The 27689-nt window shown below is 32.6% G+C and overlaps 1 protein-coding gene across 1 annotated transcript; it reads right to left on the bottom strand.

The window, feature by feature from the left end:
- Positions 1-127: 127 nt before the first annotated feature.
- On the bottom strand, positions 128-26974 carry LOC139525441 (zinc finger protein 462-like). Its single transcript, XM_071320773.1, has 5 exons — positions 26750-26974; positions 17446-17512; positions 4201-10897; positions 3634-3648; positions 128-2997 (listed from the first exon to the last, which is right to left on the bottom strand). Exons 3-5 carry the CDS (start codon positions 10888-10890, stop codon positions 2836-2838), a joined length of 6867 nt encoding a protein of 2288 aa, XP_071176874.1. The 5' UTR covers positions 10891-10897; positions 17446-17512; positions 26750-26974; the 3' UTR covers positions 128-2835.
- Between the last annotated feature and the right edge of the window lie 715 nt (positions 26975-27689).

Raw genomic sequence — 27689 nt, 5'->3', positions numbered from 1 at the left:
TGACCTAACACTTGTCATTCACCATAAAACTAGACCTTATCACAAACTAATACATTGTTGATGTCGCCGCCACTGAATCAAGAATAAGCATACCTATGACTGTGTCAAGGCAAGACAAAAACTGAAAACTGTTATAAAATGTGATTTATTAATGATATGACTATAAGCAATATGTATAGATATAAAATTCTGCATTCTGTACAAATTTTTGCATATAGTTTTCAACTCATTGGTATCAATAACATACAAATCAACAATATAAATATTTAAATGTGTGCAGCAATAGAGAAAAGTATATAATTAGTTATCAAAAGTACCAGGATTATAATTTAGTACGCCAGACGCACGTTTTGTCTACATAAGACTCATCAATGACGCTCAAATCAAAATAGTTATACAGCCAAACAATAAAAAGTTGAAGAGCATATATAAAATGTGAAGGAGAAAAAAAATATCAAATCAAATCAGTAGCAAAACCATGATTTTTCATTATTATAACTTTTTGTTTTGGGGAAGGCGGAGAAGGTTTAAACCCTGATTAAATCCTACCACCTCAACCTTTGGATTCCCCTTGTCCAATCCCTTATTTAAGCAAAAGCAAAGCAGTAAATCTTCTAACAAATTATTCTATGTCAAGACTTTTAATTACTTTACCATGATCATAAAAAGTAGTAAGAACCTCCACTTCAAGTGCTTTTCAAAATTAATTGATTACTTTCTTTGTATCTTCCTTTCAAAAGTATAACAAAAACAAGCACACTTTATAATATCTCAAGAAGTGCATAAAACATCCTATAGACATGATAGAAATAAATATTTTGTAAAAATTCTACATATAGAATATTTCTTTTCATACAAAAGATTGTCAATAAAAGACACAGAAAATAAACCTTATGGGTAGATACTACCATCACTCACAGTAAAATGGTATACAAAAAGATCTGATTAAAACATACAAACAAATTATCAATATTTTTCTAAAAACATACAGTTGATGCTTTAATTTCAACATTTATCGTTCAATTGAAAAATAATGAATCCTCATCATATACTTGAAAAAATAAAGAAATACAGTTTCTCTGGTTAAGTGATAGAAGAAATTTGAAGTTCTAAACATTTATAACCAATCTGAGTTTCAAAAGTCTACCAGAAAGGAAATACATGTACAAGGTTTTGCTAATCTCTTGATATCCTGTTCAGTTGAATAATTTATTTCTAAGGATATTTTAGAGACAACAAATAAATAATGATAAAATTGTGTTTACACACCTGCAAACATGTATATATTTTAGTTTAAATATCAAAAATATTTAAATAAATAACAGAACCCTTCATGTTTCTGATATGACCCTTTTAATAACCTCCTTTGGTACACAAATAAATATCTAGTGTAGATAACCATCATCTTCCATATACAAATCTATTTGACAGTGTTCTCTTCATAAAATAACATCATATTAATTTTGAATTGTATTATAGATTATCTCCCATGTGCTGAAAATATTAACCAAAATCAAGATTTCAAATATGTAATATCTAGCTATTATTAATCTAAGATATAATGAATGCATTAATAGCAAAAGCAATATCAGTAAAAATAAATTAAAAAAATAATTGGCCAAAATAAACATGTGTAATGAACAAACATTGTCAACAAGCAAGAAATTATTTTTACAGGACTGATATCTAAGAAAAGAAGCATGCATTGTAGCAAAAAATAATTAAATACTATCCAACATTGTATATGTGTAGGTATGCATATATATTGATTCATTACCTGAATATTCATTAACCAGTTTTAAATATTTCCATTCAACAATATTAATTGGATGAAAGTTGACAAATCTGGTCAAATGGTTTTATATAACTTTGAAATTAACAACTAAATTTATTTGTATATCAAAACAAAATCTATCACAAAACTACACATATGACATGTGAAAGTTTTTGGAAGTTATGAATCTACCAGAATATATTTTTCATTCAAAACACATATTAATTTTTAAGTCCAAAATTTAAAGCATACTTTTAACTTAACTGTCACAGAGCTTTTTCAATATCATAATAATTTTAATGCATTTTAAGATTGTAAAACAAATTCTATAAATTCACACTATAAGTCATACAAAATCTACCACCGTTAACAATTATGTGAAATCAATTGGTGCAACAAGTAAATGTCAAAATAGAATATATTAATTCTGTTGTATTTGGAAACACAGAAGTATCACTTTTTTGTGATTTACTTCCAAAATTTATGAGCATTACAAGTTACAAAATAGCATTTAGTTATGTATTTTTGCAAGATTTTTTTTCTTTCTCACAATCCTTCTATTAAAATATCTACTTAAACACAAATTGACGTCTTCAAAGAATTGAACACAGTACAAAAACTATTCTGTAATTTTGCCTTTTCCCTAGTTGAAGAAACAAACATTGTTAGTAGAAGAAAAATCAACATATAATTATATTACCCACAAAGAATTGAATGCTTTACACAGTTTTAATTGAAGGTTTAAAAATTTACAATAGCACATTTTAAATTTTGTTAATTATCATTCAAGGTTCAAGTATTTTTTGCAGCTCTGTTACAATTAAAAAAACAGAAATTCATCTAGTGCTGAAAGAAACATCAACCTTTGAAGATAAAAGACTTGTTTTAGCAAGGTTATGAAAATTAATATATAGGCTTATAGTATTTCTTCCTTTGAAATAGGGGGTTAAAGCTATGCATTTATTTATTCTGACCTATCAAAACTATACTAGATGCATGTTATTTGTTCTCTGTATAACTGTGTAAATATGTATACATGTGTAAACAATCTAAAATAAATGTTAGGAATTCACAATAGAGGTATTTTCTTCCTTTGCTGGTTCAACTTCCATATTTTCAGTTATATTTTCTATTTGTTCTTTTGGATTTTCTACATCTTCATCCCCATTTTCTACCAAAACAGGTGGTTTTTCAATATCTTCCTCTTTTTCACTTGTTATAAACTGCAAAAAAAATACAATACATATAATACACAACAGTTAATTCGGGACTCCTATTCTTCTTCCAACATACACTTCTAAGGTTTTCCCTAGGAAAAATAATTTCAGATAGTATCAGGAATCAAGATGAAAAAACAAATGACTTCTTTCCACTATTTAAAACTTGAACTAGCCTTCCTGTTCAAAAATTCATGATGGTATTCTTTTTGCAATCAGTCATCTTTGAAAGACATATCCATTTATTCTGAATTGTAAAAGGGAATTAACTTAAATGTATATCAAACTCACACATTAGAAATTCAAGGACTGTTCTGTTTTATCATATGCAGAAAAAGTTAATGAACTTCTAACTGCAATTTTACTTGACTGTATTTGAATATTCAAAATCATAATTACAATTCAACTTTAAAATCAAGGAAAATGTTGATAAAAAACATGTACATGTGTACAGTATTTAATATCAGAGTAATTGGGTGAATACTTGAACAAATACAAAATTTTAAGTATATCAAATACACATGCACAGCTGATTTGAGTGAAGTTATAACATTTGCCTACAAAAAGTCTGAATTCATTTCACAATAAACCTCTGATATAATTTTTTTTTTTTTTTTAGTATAACATACTTAAGAAACTTACCTGATTGAGGTAGACCTGAAAAATACAAACAAAAAATCTAAAGTTAAATTAAAAAAGTTGACCTAATAGTACAGGAAACATTCAAAATTAATTTAAAATTGCACCTAAACAATGAACACCATCAGGGTCTCTTATTTTTGTAGTTATGTTGTACATTTGTACTATTGTTTTTTAATGATGAAAAAATTCAATGATCAAGTTGATGTTTTTTTTTCAGATATCAGATAAATCTTAAGTTTCTTTAACAAGTTAAAGATTTAAAGCAGAGAGATGTCAATTTTAAGTTTTTAGCTATAATCTGATACATAATTGAAAATTATTTACAGATTTTTAAGTAAATCAATAAGTAAATTTATAAGTAAAATGAAAACATCATGTCATATTCCATTAATACAAGTGAACAAGTGAATCTTGACAGAGGCTGACACAACTTCAGCAGGAGTTATTTTTAGAAGACTTGCATAGTGTTTGCATCAGACGTTTTGTTGTCCCCCAAAGTTCCATTTACATTATTTATCATACATGAACTACTAGGAATCAAAATAACCATCTGACAATAAAACTTACCTCATAATTATTGCCAATAAGATGTTGCATTTCATGCTGAACAAGTAGATCTGATTGGTCCAACTCTCTATCACAATACTGGCAGATGTATACATCACTCTTCTCTCCATTCTCTGAATCTGTCTTTTCCTCCTCCATTTTGACATCTTTTTCTGATGCTGGTTCTTCGGAATTATCTTTAGCTATAGTTGGTGATATAATAATTGAACTGTCTTTAAATGAGATTTCATTGTCTGTATCACTTTCAGAAGACTTAGATGCTTCATTTATTTGTTTATTTTCTTTGACTGGTGTCATGTCCTCATCACCATTTTCCACTCCATTCATCTCTTTGTGTGCTGGGGAATCACAGGATTCTTCCTCCATTTTTACTTCTCCCTTTTCTTCTTCATTCTCTCCATTACATTGTTCCTCCTCATTTTCTTCAGATTGTTTTTGCCCATCACGTTTGTACAGCTGTGCTACATACAATGCCTCACTAATGTCTGGGTCTTTATTCTGTTTGACTCGGTCAAGCTGACCGTTCTCGGCTAACCAGTTAGACAATTCCGGCAGTGGACAGAAATGGACCCTGATGTGTTGTGACAGGTGGTGTGTCTTGGAAACACTGTAGTCACAGTATGGACATGCAAGAGTACTTTTAAGCATGTGAAATTTCAAATGTGTCAATAAATGGTCTCTTCGCACATTTGCATATGGACATCTATCACAGCGGTAAAGTTTCTTTGGCTCAATATCAAACTGGTTGGAATTCTCATACAATTCAATATGGTCATGTGTGACACTAACTTTGAAAGACTCTTTTGTGTCAATTGGTGGCAAAGCACTAGCCAAAGCAACATCTGCTGGTACCTCTGGTAACTGCATCAAGTTTGATAATGACTGTATTGCTAAAAGGTTCTGATTTGGAGTGCAATGTAGCCGTTCATGTTGCACCAGTAGGTTTCTGGATGGAACACTGTAATCACAGTACTTACACATATGTCGTTGTTTACTTCCATGTATTTCCACATGTCTCTCATAATGAGAACGTTTAGCACTGGCATAAGGACATTTTTCGCAGCTGTATTTTTTAAACCTTGCAATCTCATACAAAGTATCCACTTTAGTCTCAAACTGAATGTCAGAAATATCAGAATCTTTCTCATCTCCAGTATAATCATCAATTTCTGTCTCTGTACTTGATTTATCTGGATTATCTGCCATGTATGAGGGAAGGTGTACCTTCATGTGATGTGAGAGCAGTCCTTTGGATCCAACATAGTAATCACAGTCAGGACATTTCATCAGCTGGTTTTTACTTTTACGGAATCCATGCATCAATTCATGGAGACGCAAGTTTCTAAGCCGAACATTCTGATAGGGGCATTTTGAACATTTGTGAATTTTTCTGTAGCCTCCATTTTTCATGATGTATCCAGGGCGATTTCCAACTGTGCATGCAATTTTCATTGGTGACATGACTGGGGAGTGAGAAATACTTGGCTGAATCTTTGAAGAAATGATCTTTTGCTTGTACATGGCTAATTGCACTGAATCGAAAACATGACTGGACTCTGAGAAGTCAGATTTACATGGTGATGACTGTATGGATGATGTGGATGACCTTCTATCTTTGTAATCAGCTTCATGAACTTTCTTGTGTTGTTTTAAAAGTCGCCTTAGTCCTACCCAGTAATCACACTCATCACATTTAAACTCGGATGTTGGCTTTGGTCTGTGAAACTGTTTGTGATAATAGAAATCGTTCTTGCTATTGGTTCTGTAAGGACATTTCTGACATTGGTGACGCTTTGTTGGTGTTGGTGTCTGTGGCTGAATAAATACAGAATCCTCTTTGGTTGATGTAGATGGTAGTGGCTCTTCTAAAGTTTGTTCAACACTCTCAGTCTTTCTTTGTTCTTCAAGATGGAGTTTTTCATGCTGTTGTATAAGTCGTGGTGCCCTGACATAGTATGGACAATACCTGCATTTCTCTTGATGTACTCCAATTTGAGGCTTGTGGCAATTCATGTGTAGTGTCAACAAATTATTTTTAGCAGTCCTATATGGACAAACGGTACACATATATTGTTTTAGGTCCTTTTCCTCATCTTCTAATCCATTATTTTTCACAATCTTCTTTATACATTTGATGTGTCGTTGGTAGTTGGTGGATTTATGTTTTTGCCTAATGTGACGGCAGACACATGATCTCCATGTTGACTGGAATGTACAGAGTTTACATTTAAATGTTTCTTTGAATGTGTAAGTATCCTTGATTTCGTCTTTATCTTCTTCTTTATCAGTTTCGTCAAGAGTGGTTTCAAAGTCATCTTCCACATCTTCTTCCATTTTTAAATTCAAATTTTCATCTTCTGTAATATCTTCTGCGTTTTCAAAACCAGGGAAAAGTTGTCCATTTTCTCCTACAGCTGCAGCACTGCCAGTATCTAAATTAATTCCTTGAGCTTTAGCCTTTTCAATAGCTGACTTCACATATGTGTGTCTAGATGGATCGAATCGAATGTATTTGATTCCAATTTTACAGATGCTTATGTTTTCAGTTTCATGTCTTTGTTTAATATGACGGTAGGCTGAACTTCTGTGATTGGTTGCATAAAGACATTTCATGCAAGTGAATGCCCTTACTCTGTGACGACTGTACAAATGTCTTGCTACTACCATCTTATCTTTGTTGACAAAAGAGCATCTTGCACATTTCCAAATTTTCCCCATTTTATCAGCCTCACTGTGCTTTGGTCCCTTAGGTCTTGGTTCCCTAATTTCGCTTTTTTCCTCTCCTGTTTCACCTTCTCTGACACCACTTCTCCTTCTTTTTCTTGGATTGTAATCATATGTAGTCAAACTTTCCTTCGCTGCATCAATTGTCATAATTATCAGATGGCCTTTTGTGACACCATGCTTTCTTTTAATGTGCCTAAGCAAATCACTCCTCCAATTTGATCGGTATGGACATGCAGAACATTTAAACTGTCTGTAAGCACTCCTATTGAAGTTTATCAACCCATATTCCTTCTCGTTAACTTTTGTACTTGGATGTTTCTTTACTGGTGAAGTATGGACAGATTGACTGAATTCTTGCATATAAGACTCATAGGTTGCTCTGGCTTCTGCCTCAGATAGTGTGATTATATGTGATGGAGTAGTAGGATGCCTTATTCTCATGTGTTTGCTCAAGTCCCATTTCCAGTTTGACCGTCTACCACATTCTGAGCACATGAAAGGTTTGATGTAACCAAATGTTTTTGGATTAGCTGAGATAAGACCTGCTTTCTTGTTGGCTGTCTTTGGTGAAACAGTTGCCATATTATCCATCTTCTCCATATCCATTTTCTCACTTGGTGGCCCAATAATGTAGGGATTCTCAACCATACCAGAATCAAGCATTCCATCTCCAACATATATGATGCGAACTTCACTTCCAGGATGCATGTAATTATAATGTTTCTTCACGTCACCTTTCAGAGCTGCACGCTTTCCACATTCTGCACACATAAAAGGTTTAATATCAAGAGGTAAGAATTTTTCAGGTGATATTTCATTGCCTTTTTGCTGTTTCATTTGCATGTTTGATTTTGGTCCTTGGTCATCTTTTTCTATTGGTACAATCCCATTATCTGTAATGTAACCTACTTTCACTGGCATATTACGATGCATGTAGTAATAATGTCTAGCAATGTCTGCCTTACTGGCACACTGTTTCCCACAGTCCATGCAGATGAATGGTTTGTCAGACATGCTTTCCTTCTTTGGTGGTGTGACTCTTGCCTCATTGTTCACATTTGGTACATTTAAGATGGTCGTCGGTATTGGACTACTGTTATGGTCCATTCTTTCATTGCTCATTACAAAAGGTTCCATTTGAGATTCATTGCTTGGCATTAGAGTCATCATGTTACGATTGATGTTATTTCCCTTGTAGATGATACTAACTTCTATGTTTGGATGTACTGTACGAATATGTTTGCTGACAATCCACCTTTGGTTAGATTCATATCCACAGGCACTGCATTTGAAACATTTTCCATTTTTTATTTCAGAAGTCTCGTCCAGTACTGTCTGTGGTTGGCTGAGGGCAACATTCAAATGATGCTCACGTCTGACAACTGGATTAGAGTTCAGATACTTTTCAATGGTAGCTTCTGCCTCCTGTCGACTAAGTTTGACAACATCCAGTGCCGTCTCAGGGTGGGCCTTTTTTATGTGTTTACGTATATCCCATTTCCAATTGGCTCTCCTTCCACATATTGGGCACATATACTGTTTCAGATTCATATGAGTTGAAACATGTGCTTTCAACTTTGATGGTGCATTGGTTACAAATGTGCAGTATTCACATTTAAATGTTGTAACTTCCCCTGTATTTCCATTTATGCTATCATTTTCAGGTGAAAGTTCCTTGACTGGAGAAGGTTCATGGCTAGATGGTTCAGAATCGTAATATGACATATCTGTGTGTTCATAGCTGTGTGCCATTGGTTCATAACTTTGATCCATGCTGTTTTCTGGTGTATCATTCATCATATCCATGCTGTAATTATTTTCATATGATTCATTCATCTGACTTTCCATTTCAAATGGAAGATCTTTGCTTGCTGTCAACTTTTCATAATCAATGGTAATAACATTGTCAAGGATAGTGTCATCACCCATAATCTCTGGATGGTGTTTATACATGTGGCGTCTTATATCTCCTTTCCAGTGTGTCTGGTAGTCACAGTAATTGCATCTGTAAGGCTTATCATCAATGTGATACTTTGAATGTCGATCCACTTCAGTTTTCCATTGTGAGGTAAATGGACAAGCAGGGCATTTGAACAGTGATGGTGATGATTTCTTATTAGGTATAGTCGGTACTCTTATTAAGTCTCCTGCCTCTGGTTCTTTCTTATGATCTCTACGAATGTGAACATTTAGATCCCCAACATATTTGTACTGCTTATCACAGTGTGGACAACGGTAACGTCTCTCAATCTGATGAATTGCTAGATGTTTCCTGAATTCATCTTGCCATTTGGCCTCATATGGACAGTATGGACATTTCAAACCTGTGTCAGGAAAACTGCCATCTACCTCTGGCAACTGATTGTCTACTATATTACCATCATCATCCACAACCTGGTTTTGTGCAATATTTGTCAGGGAATTGTCTTGCTGATTTGGTGCTGGTATAAGAGGTGGTGGCGGAGGTAGAGAATCGGTTGGTGCTGGTGGTAAATCAAGGGCTTGGGATTGTACCATTGTTGGTTGTTGGTCCAAATAATCTTTCATCCTAATGTTATGTTTTTGTTTCATATGTCTATTCAAATCAGAAGAGCGTTTGTATTTGAGACCACACAATGGGCAGACAAATGATCCATCAGCTCCTTGCAAAATGGCTGCTTGTTTGGATGCTAATTTTTCTCCTCTTTTTGCTGCTTGTTTTGATGTTGATGGATAGTTGAAACTGTCATTGTCGGTCGACCAGTTCAAACTTGAATTGTTGTAGTTGGACATTAAACTGTTATCGTTGTCACCATAGTAATCCAAAGATGTATCAGCATTGTATGTGTTTGCATGTGCATAATACTGCTCTGTTCCAGTATTCTGGACACCCATAACAAAGTTCCTTCCAGCTGAAGGACCTTCTGTCATCATGTCATCATTTTGAGGTTCTTCGATATAAGCTGAATCATTACTGAAACTTCCCCGAGATGACATCTGAAAATTGTCAACAGTGTTTTCATGGAACATATTATCTGCATTATGATTTTCACGATGACGGTCAAAATCCTGCTTATTATCAGTTGAATCACCACATTGTGGAGCTGGCAACTTCCTGTGCTTGGCCTTATGAGCTACAAATTCTATTTTCCTTCCAGTTGTAAATGAGCACATGGTACACTGGAACAGTTTTGCATTCAAATGGTTAGTAACAACATGTTTTGCTACTTTGCTCTTATCGTTGCTATTAAAAATACAGTATTCACACTTGTATACTTTTCCTTCAATTCCAGGTTCTTCTGTGATGTGTTCCTTGTTCTCGTTGGGATTCTCTGGTGCTTCTGGCAGTACAACTACGACATCGTCAGGGATTTCCTCCTCAATAGTACTTCTAATACCAACCATGTCATTCAAATCAATAGAGTTGTTTATATCAATATTGTATTTAAACCTTGGATCATTCTGCTCTTCCTCTGTTTCTATTCTTTCTTCAACACGACTCATTTCTTCATTATATGCCACCTTTACATCGGAGAATGCCACCTCCTTTTTGTGTATAAGTTTAAGATGTCTCTGTACTTTCTGTTTGTGTTTGGACGAGTATTCACATTCTGTGCAAGTAAATATTGAATACGCCTTTCTGTGAACTTGAATCTCATGATAGAGGAATGCTTTTGATTTAGTTGTGGTGAAGCTGCAATTTTCACAACTATAATTACGTCCTCTTTTGCATGGGCTCATTGAAGGGGAAGTCTTTTTCCTTGTACCCCTCTCCTTTACAACCTTTATTGGAGATGACAGATTATTAGGAACTGAACCAAATACTGATGGTTTGATTATAATTTTGGTGCCTCCTCCTTTGATCTTTTTCTTATCCCTTCTACATCTTAGCCTATGTCTTTTGAAAATGTAGGCATTTTTGTTTGTGAATCCACACAAATCACATTTCCTTGCTGGCTGCTCTGATGCTTTAGTCTTTCCCATGGTTCATCTGGAAATAGAAAATAGAAATGTTACATTATTATCCTTCAAAGTGATATAATTTGTAACTGGCTTCTCTGAACATGTCATTTATAGATTTCCCCTTTTTGGGAAAACATTTGGTTGCTTATATAGGGAATCACTGAAGCGTGACTGGAGCGGGCCCCCTCTTAGGTCAGTCAGTGGGCCCCCACTTATGAAAATTTCTAGATCCGCCTCTGATACCGGTAATCCAACATCTCTGTATGCTTAAAATCATTTCAAATGTCAATGAAAAGATTGATTTTAGAAATTTGAAATGTTTAATATAACATAAGAAAACATTCAAGGGAGTACACTTGTAACTTTATTTCTTTAATATCGTTTTTGGCAAATATTTGAAAACAATTTTGTACTGTCAATTCCTAGTTCTGAAACTTTTCATGAATAATTGAATTATTCAGCATTAGAGTTATTCCCCTTAGAACAGTGAAGCTAATTTGCAAGAAAGTCTATTTATTGTAACAAAGAAACATTTATTGGTATCTTCTTTTTCCTAATCTAAATTTTTTCTAGGTTGGAAAATATCTTACAAATTGGACAGTTCAGCAGTTTTGGGGTATTTTATATAGCCAGGATCTAAATTTAAATTTCTGATGAAAAGGAAATTAAAAACAAGATGTTGAATTGTTAACTCGGTTATGAGAAGTAAAGTGGTTGTCAAAAATTTGTGATTGGTTATTGTTGGCTTATTGTCTATAAACAGTCCATTCATGTCACTATTAATCCCTATACATTTAATTGGCACTATTCAAATAATTCTCAGCAAATATAAAATAACAAACAAGAATTTTCTTTAATTGTAAATTAATGTTGGGATATATACAGCAAATTCCAGCTACATGTATGTCATGATATTGGTGGGGGTAAATGAGCCAGTCTAACAGCTTATATCTAGTGCAAATTGCAGTGTTCTCCAAGGACCCTTTGTTTTAGCATCATTGTGATAAGATGCTATCTAAAATGATTTTCTTATAAATTGTATTATGGTTGTAGGTAGCCTATATATTCTAGAGACAAGACGATATCTCAAAATGTTCTTTTACTAGAATGCACAATGTAATTCTTGGGGAGAGCATCCGTTACATCGTGTATGGTTAGAGTGATAGCAGAACATATCTGAAGGCATGCATGTTAAACTGAACTTATTGAAGCTTTGAACCATGTCCTACTATTTGTAAACCATTTTAATAGAACAGAAACCAGTCACAACAAATAGACTGTTCACATGTACATGTATACTAGACTGAGCAAGGACATATTTAGTATTTAACTGTACATGGTATTGAAATATGCTAAAGACCCATTTGTGGTTGATTTAATGTTTGTTGATCTGAATTTAATAGCCAATTCCCTTCAAGGAAGTAGAGATTTATGTCTACAAAAATCTTTATCCTGAATTCATGTTTATTTAAGTTATTATCAGATAAATCATTCTACAAATTAGATATGGATTACACGACTGAACATGTATACAATGTATTGGATTAAACATGATGTTGATGTGTAAACAAAATGAAAACTAAATACTTGTCTACAATTGTCCTTTTGTTCTCTTAGTCATTTTTGGGATTGGGATTATTTCAAAATCTAATAACCAATCTAGTTAAAGTTGATTGGTTAGGTTTTTTTTCTTAAGATTTTTATAGTTCGTTCTAATGTTGTACTGTTACATCACTGTCCAAGGTTATGGGGAGGGTTGGGATCCTGCTAACATGTACCACATTCTGTATGTATGTGCCTGTCCCAAGTCAGGGGCTGTAATTAAGTCTTTGTTGTTTGTTGATGTGTGACATATTTATTTTTCATTCATTTTTTGTAAATAATTTAGGCCATTAGTTTTCTTGTTTGAATTGTTTTACATTTGTCATTTTGGCATTGCTCATTGTTGACATCAGTACAGTGACCTATAGTTGTTAATTTCTGTGTCATTTGGTCCCTTGTGGAGAGTTGTCTCATTGGCAATCATACCACATCTTCTTTTTTATGTTCAACAAAAAAACATGTCTATACAAAATGACAAGCTTGAAAACTGCACCATGTCCAGAAAGTTAAAAATAAGTTTAAAGTTTGGAATCCCCCCCTTTATTTTTGACGATCAATGCATTTGAATGGGGACATATGGTTGAAACCCCACTTAATCCTTGGTTAGGAACCCCCCTTTGGAATATGGCTGGATCTGCCCCTAAAAATAAATATGATTTAGTATAAGGTAAACAGGAAGTTCATGAGTGATTAATTGGAAAATTTATCACATAAATTGGGAAAACAAAATTAAGGAAGCTTTTATTTGTAATCCCTAGAAAAATATGACAAAAGCTTTCCTATATATGCTTTTAATGGCCACTTTGTGTAAGAATAAGTTATATTTGAAGAATACAGGAAGCAATTGTGTGATGAGTCTGAAAAATATGTGCCAATGTGTATGAAGTTTAAAAAACAGAGGAATTTTTTGTACACTCCTAAGTTCACCTAGATGACCAATAAAATATCCCTTCTTTGGGGAGGGTGTATAATCAAACAATAACTTGAAAAAAACTCACATATTATATATTCAAAATAAAAATAACTAGAGGCTCTAAAGAGCCTGTGTCGCTCACCTTGGTCTATGTGACTATTAAACAAAGGAAGGAGATGGATTCATGACAAAATTGTATTTTGGTGATGGTGATGTGTTTGTACATCTTACTTTACTGAACATCCTTGCTGCTTACAATTATCTCTATCTATAATGAACTTGGCCCAGTAGTTTCAGTGGAAAATGTAAGGAAAAATTTACAAATTTTATAAAAATTGTTGAAAATTGACTATAAAGGACAATAACTCCTTAGGGGGTCAATTAACCATTTCGTTCATGTTGACTTATTTGTAAATCTTACTTTGCTGAACATTATTGCTGTTTACAGTTTATCTCTATCTATAATAATATTCAAGACAATAACCAACAAGAATGTGTCCTCAGTACACGAATGCCCCACTCGCACTATCATTTTCCATGTTCAGTGGACCGTGAAATTGGGGTAAAAACTCTAATTTGGCATTAAAATTAGAAAGATCATATCATAGGGGACATGTGTACTAAGTTTGAAGTCGATTGGACTTAAACTTCATCAAAAACTACCTTGACCAAAAACTTTAACCTGAAGCGGGACAGACGGACGGACGATCGAGCGGACAGACGGACGGACGGACGGACGCACAGACCAGAAAACATAATGCCCCTCTACTATCGTAGGTGGGGCATATAAACAGCAAAATTTCCTTAAAAATTACCAATTCAGGGGCAGCAACCCAACAACGGGTTGTCCGATTCATCTGAAAATTTCGGGGCAGATAGATCTTGACCTGATAAATAGTTTAACCCCTGTCAGATTTGCTCTAAACGCTTTGGTTTTTGAGTTATAAGCCAAATCTGCATTTTACCCCTATGTTCTATTTTTAGCCATGGCGGCCATCTTGGTTGAATGGCCAGGTCATCGGACACATTTTTTAAACTATATACCCCAAAGATGATTGTGGATAAGTTTGGATTAATTTGGCCCAGTAGTTTCAGAGGAGAAGATTTTTGTAAAAGATTACTAAGATTTACGAAAAATGGTTAAAAATAGACTATAAAGGGCAATAACTCCTAAAGAGATCAACTGACCATTTCGGTCATGTTGACTTATTTGTAAATCTTACTTTGCTGAACATAATGGCTGTTTACAGTTTATCTCTTTTTATAATAATATACAAGATAATAACCAAAAACAGCAAAATTTCCTTAAAATTACCAATTCAGGGGCAGCAACCCAACAACGGGTTGTCAGATTTGTCTGAAAATTTCAGGGCAGATAGATCTTGACCTGATAAACAGTTTTACCCCATGTCAGATTTGCTCTAAATGCTTTGGTTTTTCAGTTATAAGCCAAAAACTGCATTTTACCCCTATGTTCTATTTTTAGCCATGGCGGCCATCTTGGTTGGTTGGCCGGGTCACCGGACACAATTTTTAAACTAGATACCCCAATGATGATTGTAACCAAGTTTGGTTGAAATTAGCCCAGTAGTTTCAGAGGAGAAGATTTTTGTAAAAGTTAACGACGGACGACGACGACGACGGACGACGGACGCCCGACGCCAAGTGATGAGAAAAGCTCACTTGGCCCTTAGGGCCAGGTGAGCTAAAAATCTATCTGCATATTTCAACTTTAATTTTTTTTTCTTTTGCCAATATGCATAAAAAATTGAATAAATCAATGATGAGACAGCAATTCTAATACATAATATATTAACAGAAAAATAAATATCTATAGAAAGAACATACATATGTCATATGATCTACATATAAAATTACTATGTATCACAGGTCTATTTACATATACATATAATCTGGGAGTGCAATTATGAACGCACAGAAGACTACAAAATTTTAATGTGTTTTTAAAACTGTCTACAAATATTCAAATCATTAAAATTTTGTATATTTAATATCATCAACTTAGATTCTTATGGTACATGTACATGATCAGGTGGAAACCCAGTTGAAATAGAACAAAAGAATCAAAGCTCTTTTTTAGAGAAGGCCATAATTGCTTACTGTAATGTTTACTATAGTAACAAAATTTTTAAAAGTTAATAGAAACAAATACAAGAGTGCACACCCTGAAATGTCTGGCCTTCTTTACTAATCATTGATATTATGTTGATAGTCCTAAATATAAAGCTTTATTACAACTGTCACATAAACTCAACAATAAACAAGAAAACTAAACATTGATCAATGAACCATGAAAATCAGGTCAAGGTCAAATAAAACCTGCACCACTGACATATAGATCATAAAATATTTCCATACACCAAATATAGTAGACCTATTGCATAAAGTATAAGAAAAACAGACCAAAACACAAAAACTTAACTATAACCACTGAACCATGAAAATGAGGTCAAGGTCAGATGACACCTGCCAGTTGGACATGTACACCTTACAATCCTTCCATACACTGAATATACAAGACCTATTGCTTATAGTATCTGAGATATGGACTTGACCACCAAAACTTAACCTTGTTCACTGATCCATAAAATGAGGTCGAGGTCAAGTGAAAACTGTCTGACTGGCATGAGGACCTTGCAAGGTACACACATACCAAATATAGGTATCCTATTACTTATAATAAGAGAGAATTTAACATTTCAAAAAATGTTAACTTTGTTTTCAAGTAGTCACTGAACCATCAAAATGAGGTCAAGGACATTGGACATGTGACTGACGGAAAGTTTGTAACATGGGGCATCTATATACAAAGTATGAAGCATCCAGGTCTTCCACCTTCTAAAATATAAAGCTTTTAAGAAGTGAGCTGACACTGCCGCTGCCGCCGGATCCTTATCCCTGTCAAGCTTTCTGCAACAAAAGTTGCAGGCTCGACAAAAGCGATAATTTTTTCTCAATTACAAAGTGTTCTATTTTAAAAACACCATTTGCATAAATTTTCAATTTATCTATTACATAGTTATCCAAACAATAAAATATCAAGTCGACAACATGGGTATCTTCTGCTGTTGTCTACAGTGATCTGGAAGGATTTTTACTCTATGGGCCCAGGGCCCCTCAAAAATAAATTCAATGGGCCATTTATAAAAAATATGGGCCATGTTGTCAAATGAGTCGGCCATTTGCATGATTTGAATTGACTACAGTGAAAAAAATTAATGGTGCATATTTCGCCAAAGAGGTGGTGGTACATTTTTTGTACTTACCTTACTGATTCTAAATAATATCATGGATATTGTTGCTGTGATTTTGTAATTTCAATTTCAAAGAATATAAAATAAGTTTTTCCAAACCAGACAATATTTAAGATAACCTTTATTTACAATGTTTAAACTGGTACTGTTGTCTTGTTCATGTTCATGTTTTTATGCCCCACCTACAATTCTTGAAAACAGGACCAAAAATTAAGAATCTGAATACACGGTTAGATTTGGCATATCAAAGAACCCCAATAATTAATTTTTTGATGAAATCAAACAAAGTTTAATTTTGGACCCTTTTGGCCCCTAATTCGTTGGGACCAAAACTTCTAAAATCAATCCAATCCTTCCTTTTGTGGTCATAAACCTTGTATTAAAATTTCATAGATTTCTGTTTACTTATACAAAAGTTATTGTGCGAAAACCAAGAAAAATGCTTTTTTGGGCCCTTTTTGGCCCCTAATTCTTAAACTGTTGGAACCAAAACACCCAAAATCAATCCCAACCTTCCTTTTATGGTCATAAACCTTGTGTTTAAATTTCATAGATTTCAATTTACTTTTAGTTAAGTTAAGAGTGCGAAAACCAAATGTCTTCAAACGACACTGACGCCGACGCCAACATGATACTAATATACAACCAAAAAAATTTTCAATTATTTCGGTCGTATAAAAAGTCACAGTACGAAAAGATGAAATATATGGGTCAAGAGAAATACCTATCTAATGAATCACAAATACAGAGCAGGTGTGTTCTAAATTCTAATAGCTTTTTTTTTACCTCTTTACTGCTTCCATGATAATTTAGATTTAATCTGTTGAAATATTGTCTTTGCTTTATAAAAGGCCTGAAAAATATAAATTAAAAATAAATTAAATATGGGAAGAAAGAAAATGAGACAGCAATCCTATGAAATTCAAGGAAATAACCGCTATGTTACAGTACCAACACATTCATTTATGTTCCTCATCATCATAAAAGCTATTGGAAGGTCTTGGGGGTCTACATTCTACAAGATGACTCTCAGCAGCTTACTTTCATGAACTTCCTCAAAACATGACTTTCATATGCTTTACTATTATAGCTATAAACAATGTGTAAATTGTACATGTTGTATCAGTGACTTCATGATAAAAAAAAAAAACATAAAATAAAATTTTATCCGTTAATGCACTTTTAAAACAAGAAAATGTTCTTGTCAATAGTTTTTTCTTTCACCACCCCTAAAATTATGTACTGTTTGCCAATCCATTTAATGCCATCTCTGCTTTATTGCTGAAACATATATCACAACATGATGCTCAAATGATAAACAAGCCTGTATTCATGTTACCTGATGTATATCCTTCTAAAGGATATCAAACAGAGTCTAGTAAAGAATTTATATAAGTCTGCAATGATTCTGTTATCTACTGATCAATGAATTAGAGCTGGCATTTAATTTAAAGGAAGATTGTTCAATTAATTACCATTAACAATAAAACAGCATTGCTTCAAAACCGTACAAACAAGAATGTGTCCCCAGTACACAAATGCCCCACTTGCACTATCATTTTCCATGTTCAGTAGACCGTGAAATTAGGAGAAAAAAAACTCTAATTTGGCATTAAAATAAGAAAGATCATATAATAAGAAACATGTGTACTAAGTTTCAAGTTGATTGGACTTCAACTTCATCAAAAACTTCCTTGACCAAAAACTTTAACCTTAAGCGGGACAAACAAAGACGGACGAACAAACGGACGGATGGACGAACAGACAGATGGACGAACGAACGAACGGACGCACAGACCAAAAAACATAAAGCCCCTCTACTATCCTAGGTGGGGCATAAAAACAAAATTTCTAAAATATTTTGTATTTATTTTTTGTCTGTACCTCTGTCATGTCTGTATCAGATTGATAAATATGATTTATATATGATAAATGATAAATATAATTTTAAATGCAATATGTGAGGAAACGATTCTCAGTAGAGCATTTTTCTCAGTAGCATTTTTCTCTGTAACAGCAGAATGTGAAGAATGAGGATGTAATATTCATTAAATAATTTACAACATGTTGTTGGAAAAAAAAAATGTTATAATTCCTTTTTAACATGCATGCTAACACCTGGTACTACACATTTCTTGGAGCAGAAGAAGTAAAGCATAATGCCATTATATTTCTAATAAAGAAAATTTTGAACACAGAAACACTTAAAATATTTATCATTTTAAAATGGTAAAACAATTCATACAGAGTGTAAGTATACAATTTCTGTACACTAGCTAAAATAATGCATCACTACCAGGTCATTTCAAGCCTCAATGACAAGTAAAATCGTGAATTATTTATATCAAGGCTACTGTCTCAAGCTTCAATACCATCAATGGATTTTGTGCCATGTGTGCCTTGACAACAAGCCAGTTGTTTACTCCTCTGACAATATCAGAAATAAGATGACACCAAAATCAATACTGCAGCCTGAAGATGGAAAACGCTTCTAGAAATACAATGTATGTATTGATATCTAATACAAGTAGCTACAGCAACTGTTAATGAGACACAGAACTTGGAAATGCAGGAACCAAGGCAATCAACAACACAGATCTCATTATTCTTATCTAAACATTGTGCTGGCCATGATATAGGAAATTCTTTCTTATGCTTAGAACTGAAACTTGAGGAACATCAAATACAATGCCAACAGTAAATAGAAGACAGAACGAAACCCTATAAAAATTTACTTCACATTCATAACTGCCAAATTATTTGTTTTTAATAATTAATAATATCTTTAGTGCAAAACTACACCCACAAACTTTAGGGTCAAACAATAACAGATAAATGCATACATGTATTAAGAATACAACAAACCAACATTATTAACTATATTAATAAACAAAATGTAAGAGTAAGAAGATATTTACTACATCATGTACATGAGTATCTGACATAAAGGAGGTCATCTACTTGGTATCACGAACCTGTAAAAGACATGTCTGGTAAAATAACTTTTGTAGGAAATGCAGTTAAAAATATGCCAGATTTTATGTCCTGGCAAGAAAATGAGAAAATTAAATATCTTCTTTGCCCATAAACCCAGTGGCAGATCCAGTGGAGGGGGGAGTTCCGGGAGTTGGAACCCCCCCCTTTTTTTTTGGCTGATCAATGCATTTGAATGGGGATATATAGTTGGAAACCCCCCCCCCCCCCCTTTTTGTCCTGGGTTGGGAACCCCCTTTTTAAAATGGCTGGATCCACCACTGAAACCGCAAAAGAAGTAGTAAGCTTAGGGTTCTTTTTTCAAACAGGTATTAGAACTGAGGACAGGGAACTCTTGATTTATTTATATAAACATATATAAATAGATGTCAGGTTTTGCTTTTTTACTTGTGTATTTTAAGGGATATGTTTTCCTACGGTTTGGTTTTTGAAATGTCTTTTGTGTATGTTTGCATTCATAAATACTTTCTTGAAAAGGTAATACATGTAAGTTGTTAATTATACAGAAGTTCTCCTGAAAACTTTGTTATAAACAATCCTATAATATCTGCTCCTATTGAAACGAATATTCAGGTAAGGAACAAATTCTGTAATATTTGTTCCATTGAAAATATTTCTCCTGTTCGAAACTTACATGTATAAGATACAAATAAAATTCAGAATGTTCCACTTTTTTGGACACTACTAAGCCTAAAGAAACATTAGAGTATATATAGTAGGATATGTATATGACGTACATGTATCTTTCTAAAATATGATTGATTTACTACATTATTTCACAATATACATGGCATGCATGGAGATATAAACTGAAGAACTGTGAATTCAGTACAAAAATTTGTGTGCTTTTGATTTTTGAAGTATAAACACAAATTTGAGATTTATATTTATTGCCTTCAACATAGAATGAAATTCATTGTCCTTAAATATAGAGATAAACAGAGACTGTTATTCAATGAAATTCTGACAATTTGTAAAATGATCTATGTATTACATGTGCATTTCATATGGAATTTTTTGACTTCTTCTCAATAATTGGTATGAGCAGCCTTATAGTCATGACATAGTATGCATTAAATAAACAGGGCAGAACAATCTTTGGAAAACTATGTCAAACCACAACCCATTCTTCTTTGCCAATTTTTTTTCTTTTGCAAATAAAAGCTTTTGATGAAAATCAATGACAGTGTCAATAAGTCTTTATAAGTAAACCTTGGTTCAGTTATATCTAACATAGACATTTAAATAACCTATTTAGCTATATTGGATCCCTGTGTGCATGGTGTGTCAGTTCATATACCTTAACAATATACTGTATACTTCTTTCTACAGTACTGTGTCTATCCAAATAAACATGTGTTAACTGTGTACATGTGTATATTTGTCCGACTATTTGAACAACCTACATGTAATGTTGTTGAGTACTGTGGTTCAGGACTTTGTACATCTAGATACTACGAGGCCAAATAATCTCAATGGAAATGAGAAGTGACAGAATGAAATACAGCTGCACCACTAAATAACATTGACTTAACAAAAGTCGTTCCTCTTAAACTGAGCTTAAATTACAACTAATTGTTGACCCTGCAACTCTGTGTGATGAAACCACATACCAAAGTCTTGCATCTATATCTACAACAATTACCTTGTTAACTTTGTTGATGGGAAGACAAAAACAGAATGAAACACTTTCAATGCATGAATGTCACCTTATTTCACCCTTTTTAATTTTTCATAATTGTTCGATCTACAATGTATATAAAAGAACACATTTGAATACTCACTTACCCTAAATGCAACTATTGACAAATTAATAACTTGTTCTTCAATGACCCCCATAACAAGTACATGTAGTCTATATTTGCTAAAAAATGTTTATGTCCTTTTACATGTACACATAAATCATCTGGAGCAGAACATACATTAAGAAAACAAACAAGAAGAAAAACCATCTGAGGACATCCACAATGCAATGAACCTAATACATGTAATAAGAGGTGCTTTCTCTTTTTCTTTTAAATTTACAATTTCATGTCTAAATAATTTAAAAGGGGGGATAGTGTATCCTTAGTATACAATGAAAACAATGTTTTATGTTCATAAGTTTTTTGTACAAATGAATGAGAAAACTTGAATTTTCTCATCATTGCACATTGTTGCTGAAAAGAATATAATTCAGCAACTCAGTCTTGGTTATTTCTGTTGATATTTTGCCAAATATTGGACTGAAGGAAAAAAAATAAAGGAGTTCAAGTATGATATTTTCTACTACATTGCAAAATTTTCAATTGACAAAGGATGGATTTCCTGATAAAATGTCAGAATTTGAGATCAGAGAATATATGTCAAGCTTTAGGCACTATCTGTAAACTGTTCCTTATACACATGACTGCAAAATAATTGAAATGGTTCAACTTAAGTCTTTAACATTGTTCACATTGATAAAATTCTTTAAAAAAAGATATAAAAGATATGTCTTGTTACTAAATGTAGATCTAAACCTCTTAACAAAACTTGTGATTGACAAAGCTATAACTGACTAAACTAACAATAATTACACATACTTGTTGGTTAGTTTTCAAAATGTATATTAAGATAATAAAATTTGATGAATGTTTTTGACATGTACTAAATTTACAAATAATCAACCTTCCCTAGCTATTCCTGTACAAAACAATGTATTAATCTGCTAGTCTTCAAAAAGTGTACAATATAATGATTAATTATACATGCCTAAAGAGCTAATTAATTATTGAAGAACTCAATGCTTTTATATGAGAAACTATAAATTAAAGATACTTGATGTTTTATGACAACATACTGATATTGGCACCTATCATTGATCTTTTCACCTGTGTAATTATATTTGTATTAACAATGGATATAATTATATGTAAAAAAACAAATTCCCATCAAACAACATGTAATAAATCTGTAAATCCCCAAATAATTAACTGCTTTTTCTATTTCATACATGCAACCATATGGCATACATTTAACATATAAATGATTTTACATTATACATACATGTACATAATGTTAAAAGAACAAAATTTTGCAATACATTGCATTTACATGTTGTACATTTAGAGAAAGATGTCTTCCAAAATGTAGTCTTATCACAATTTTGTTTGTTTTTATATACATATATCTGTACACAGTAGAATTAACCACATGAAGGAATTAAATCTGATATAGGAAACATTTATGACACATTTTATATACATAATTTCAAGTGACCACTTGAAATTGACAATTTGAGAGGAATTGTAATGTCCAATAAAGAATACAAACCAGAAATTTTGTTTCACAGTAAAATGGTTAATAATTAAAACAAAGTGTTCAATGATATCTATTGTCACCCTGCTGATGAAATGTTTTCTCTTGTATCAAAATATATTTAAATTTTCTAACCTTTTTTTGCAAGATACATGTTCAGTTTTTAGCCATGCAATAAGGATTTATTACTTCTCATCCTCAGAATGTCAAAAAAAAAAAGCCACCAAAATAAAGACATTAACCTTCAAATAACATATTGTAAATGGGGTTGCATTGTAAGTAAAGCACATAAAAGAATTTGGGTATGATTTTAAAATAATCATTACTGTAAAAAATAATATTTCATGTGAAAATAACTGGGTTTTTTTTTCAACAGCAGTCACTTCAGGGATTCTACATGTATCTAATATCCTTAAAGAGAGTAATGATATTTAAAAGAACATTTTTTTCTACCCATATCAAAACACTTAAAAATCAAATATGGAATAAGAGGTGAATTCCAATATCACATGAATATATCAAACTTTAAAATAAAGTAACAGATCCTCACTCACTTACAAGACAATTGGTACTAATCAATATGAAATATCCATGTTCAAAATAAGAATCAATTTAAAACAAATCTCATTTAAGGGGTATTATATTTTGAACAAATCTGTCACACTAATCTGGAAAGTTGTGTTTTCGCCCTTTAACTTGGCAAATAGAACAACATATGTCACTTAGATTAAACAACAGATGTCATAAATGCCAGCCTAACATTCATCAATATAGAATACCCTTGTGAAAAACATGTGCTATCAACCATTTATATGCAATCTAATTTCATGGCCAAAATAAAACAGAAAATCTGATATAAACTAATAAACAAATTTAACTTTGAAATTGTACACTACATGTAATAAGTCTATAAATACATACATGTTTGTATATATACAGTGAAATCTCTTCAACAAATCCATCACTATTAATAGGGAATACTTTTTTGTAGTTTCCCAAATAAGTAATAACAATTTATTCCTCAAATATGAATACTAAAAAATTTAGAACATATATATATATATATGTTATTCATTAATGGCATGTATAGTCTCATCACAATCAAAGTTTTCTTGGTCAAACTTTTATATTTGGATTTTTTTAAAAGGGAAAACAGTCAAAGAAAACTTTCATCCTAATTCAATTGGACAGAACTTTCCATCACAGTGCAGTCTTTTCTTTAAAGTTGTAATAAGAAACTTTGATAGTGACACTCAAGGCTCCAGCTCATACCATTTCAGAGTCAATGAACCTTTATTTTGATTTCCATCCAACATTTTTTTTTCAATAGCTTTCACCAAAACATGACAAACAAGAGGCTGTCACAACGACAGCAAACCGGATTTATTAATATTTATTTGTGTCCTGGCAATATCACAAGAACCATTACTGATGAATGGTGAAAGTTAAAATCGTCAATATCAAATTTGACCTCCATTTTGTCATCAGTATCAACATCTTAAAATTTGAAAAGCTTAGATTGAATGGTTCATTAGTAAATGCAACAACGTGAATGGAAACGCCATTTCACAATCTTTCAAGAACCATAACTCCTGAACAGTAAAAGTCAAAATCGTCATAATTGAACTTGACTTTTAATTTGCCATCAGTAACAACATATAAAAATTTCAAAAGCTTTGGTTGAATGGTTCATGAGAAAATGCACGGACACGACTGGAAACACCATTTTTCAATCTTTCAAGAACCATAACTCCTGAACGGTAAAAGTCAAAATCGTCATTATTGAACTTGACCTCCATTTTGTCATCAGTAACAACATATTAAAATTTGGGAAGCTTAGGTAGAACAGTTCATGCGTAAATGCACGGACACGACTGGAAACTCCATTTTTCAATCTTTCAAGAACCATAACTCCTGAACTGTAAAAGTCAAAATCGCCATTATTGAATTTGACCTCCATTTTGTCATCAGTAACAACATATTAAAATTTGGGAAGCTTAGGTAGAACAGTTCATGCGTAAATGCACGGACACGACTGTAAACTCCATTTTTCAATCTTTCAAGAACCATAACTCCTGAACGGTAAAAGTCAAAATCGCCATTATTGACCTTGACCTTCATTTAGTTGTCAGTAACAACATATTAAAATTTTAAAAGCTTTGGTTGAACGGTTCATGAGTTAATGCACGGCCACCATTGAATCCCGCCCGCCCGACCGACCGCCGTACATCCCCAAATCAATAACCGACATTTTTGTCACAAAAATCCGGTTAAAAATTAGTTTTGCCCTTATTTTTTTTAATGAAAAGTGGAAATGTCTGCAAAATTTCTATTTCAAAAAGTGGCACTTTATGTAGTAAAAGGTTATTGCATTTGGTTCTTACTAAAGGATTTAAACGTAGCAAGAATAAATTGGCAAATGATAAATACATATATATATGGACATACTTTTTTGTATTGCCTTGAAACGACAAAAAAACATCAAGCTCCAACCCAGATGTCTACCATAACGTATGCAGTGAAACCAGTTGCTTCCAATTCATTTTAACTTTCATTTATACTTCATTTATATTACTTGCTATTTAAGTGTTAAGGGACTAAAACCTTTATTTAAAATGAAAACGTGATCCTTGTAGCAATTTGGAATAAACAATTGTTTAAATATGCAGCAGTGTTAAAAATGTCAAATCGGACACCTTGTATAGAAAAAAGCCAAGCTCTCTGTAAATATTAAAATAGAACCCTGCTACAACCACAAAAGATGTTCATATACATAGATGCATTTTTTTCACATGAATTTTAACATACCCAAATTTTCCAGATAAACCTTTGACAAAGTTAAACTAGATTATATAAAAGTAAATCATCCACCTTTTTAAACTTGAGCTAAGAAATCAAATACTACATTAGCACAAGAAGTCCATAGATTCAGGGTTTTTTTGGATTTTTTTTTTTATCTTTTGTTGGATTGTTGTAGGAGGACAGAAAAGATCATATTGATTAACTTATTTGGTCACAATTCTTACTTTTTAATCTATTACAAATGATCAATTCTTTAACTGTGAAAGTTAAAATCGTTTCAACAATTGTTCAATTCAAAAATATTTGCACATCCTTCAATCCCTACAAAAATATAATTTCAAAATAATTTTATTTAAAATACTCCTTTTACTGATTTTGTTTCAAAGTTTCACAACTAAGCAAATATTAATAAAGACCTCTTTAAAACTTTCCTTGAGTTTTAATACTGTTTTAGAGCTTTGCACCTTTTCCTGAAAAACAATAGCTATTAACAGGAAGTATTTAATCCTTAATACACAAATACCAAAGGCTGTTTATTTACAACAAACAGGAAAACAGATACTCATGTTCTTCGTCAGAACATGTTTCTAAAGTAAAGGGTCGATAGTCTGATATGGCTGTCTAAAAATAGCACGTCTTTGTCATGGACACTAGTTCGATAGTCGATAACATTAACAGCTTAGACAGCTTTTGTTCATTTCGTTGTAAATATACTTTGTTATTATAATTATAAACAACAGATCTTTAAATACATATTAAAAATAAAAATATAACTTTAATAAACTAGACACTTTCCACCTAAAATTATACGAGCAAACAAACGCAGCCATCTTACTTGGCAGTGTGACCATGCAGTTGCCCACGAAGTGGAAAACATGTTTTCGTCGTTTCGTTTCACATTTCCTTGTAAAAATAATTAGCAAAACTGTATTTTATACCTATACTCAATCTCATAAAATCTTCCTTTTGACCAAATAACCTTCTTTTAACTAAAAATAAGTGTTTATTTACTCACCAGATAGTCACTGACTTGCTGTTATGACACGCTACCTTGGCTGAAGGTCGCTTAGATCATGGACTATTGATTTGTTCCGTGTTGTTAAACTGCCACGTCCTGTATTCGCTGAGTGTTTGTAACAACTCTTTGTTCTGTTTAGGAGTGTTCTGTAACTTTGTGTTTTCGTCTGCTATGGAAAAAAAGTTTTCTAGATCGATTTAGGTTTTATGATTAGATTTCGGTTAAATGCTGTACAGGTGGTTGTGTGGTGTTTTAATTGTTTCCTTTATCTGTTGATGACCATCTAATTGACCAACAGTAACATTTTTTTTACCTTTGTGACGACATACATTGTAGGTACAAGTAGTCGAAGAATGTTATTAAAACCTTTGTTTATTTGTTATCTACAAATATAGTTCTAGTTTAACCTTTAGTGAATGAATATTGCTTTTTGCATATATATCTGCGTCAACGTACAATAACAGATGTGGTTAATTTTCTATGATTTGGTATCCCAGCTGACACCAATACAAAATTACATTTTTAGGTATCAAATTCTATTAAATGCTTAAATATTATTAAAATATATTGCTGCCATTCAAACTATCATTAATTAACTGATTATGATAGTGCTTACAGGTAGATTTATAGTTTTTCACTTCTTCGACGCGGACGTCTCTGAAGACCCTTACGTTATAAGTGCGCTCAGGGACTGCAATTTAGCGAATGCAACAGTTTTAATCATTACTTTTTTTTTCGTATAAAATTACTGTCTATTTATGTTATTAACCTTGGCATTACAGATTTTGTAAGCTTACCAGCAAATGGCCAGTCATAACTTGATATCCATGACCTAGATTTTTACATCATACTGATATGGATAGCAGTATTGCACATTATATGTTTGAAGCTAAAATGAAGAAGTGCAATGCAAAGCATTTATGATAATTCAAAATTT

This window comes from Mytilus edulis, chromosome 5 (genome assembly GCF_963676685.1).
Source record: "Mytilus edulis chromosome 5, xbMytEdul2.2, whole genome shotgun sequence".
Lineage (NCBI taxonomy): Eukaryota > Metazoa > Mollusca > Bivalvia > Mytilida > Mytilidae > Mytilus > Mytilus edulis.
Note: the sequence above shows the minus strand (reverse complement) of the source record. Positions and strands in the feature narration are given on the sequence as shown.

Excerpts from the sequence above, each read along its gene's own strand:
- LOC139525441 (XM_071320773.1), bottom strand. The coding sequence starts at position 10,890 with ATGGGAAAGACTAAAGCATCAGAGCAGCCAGCAAGGAAATGTGATTTG.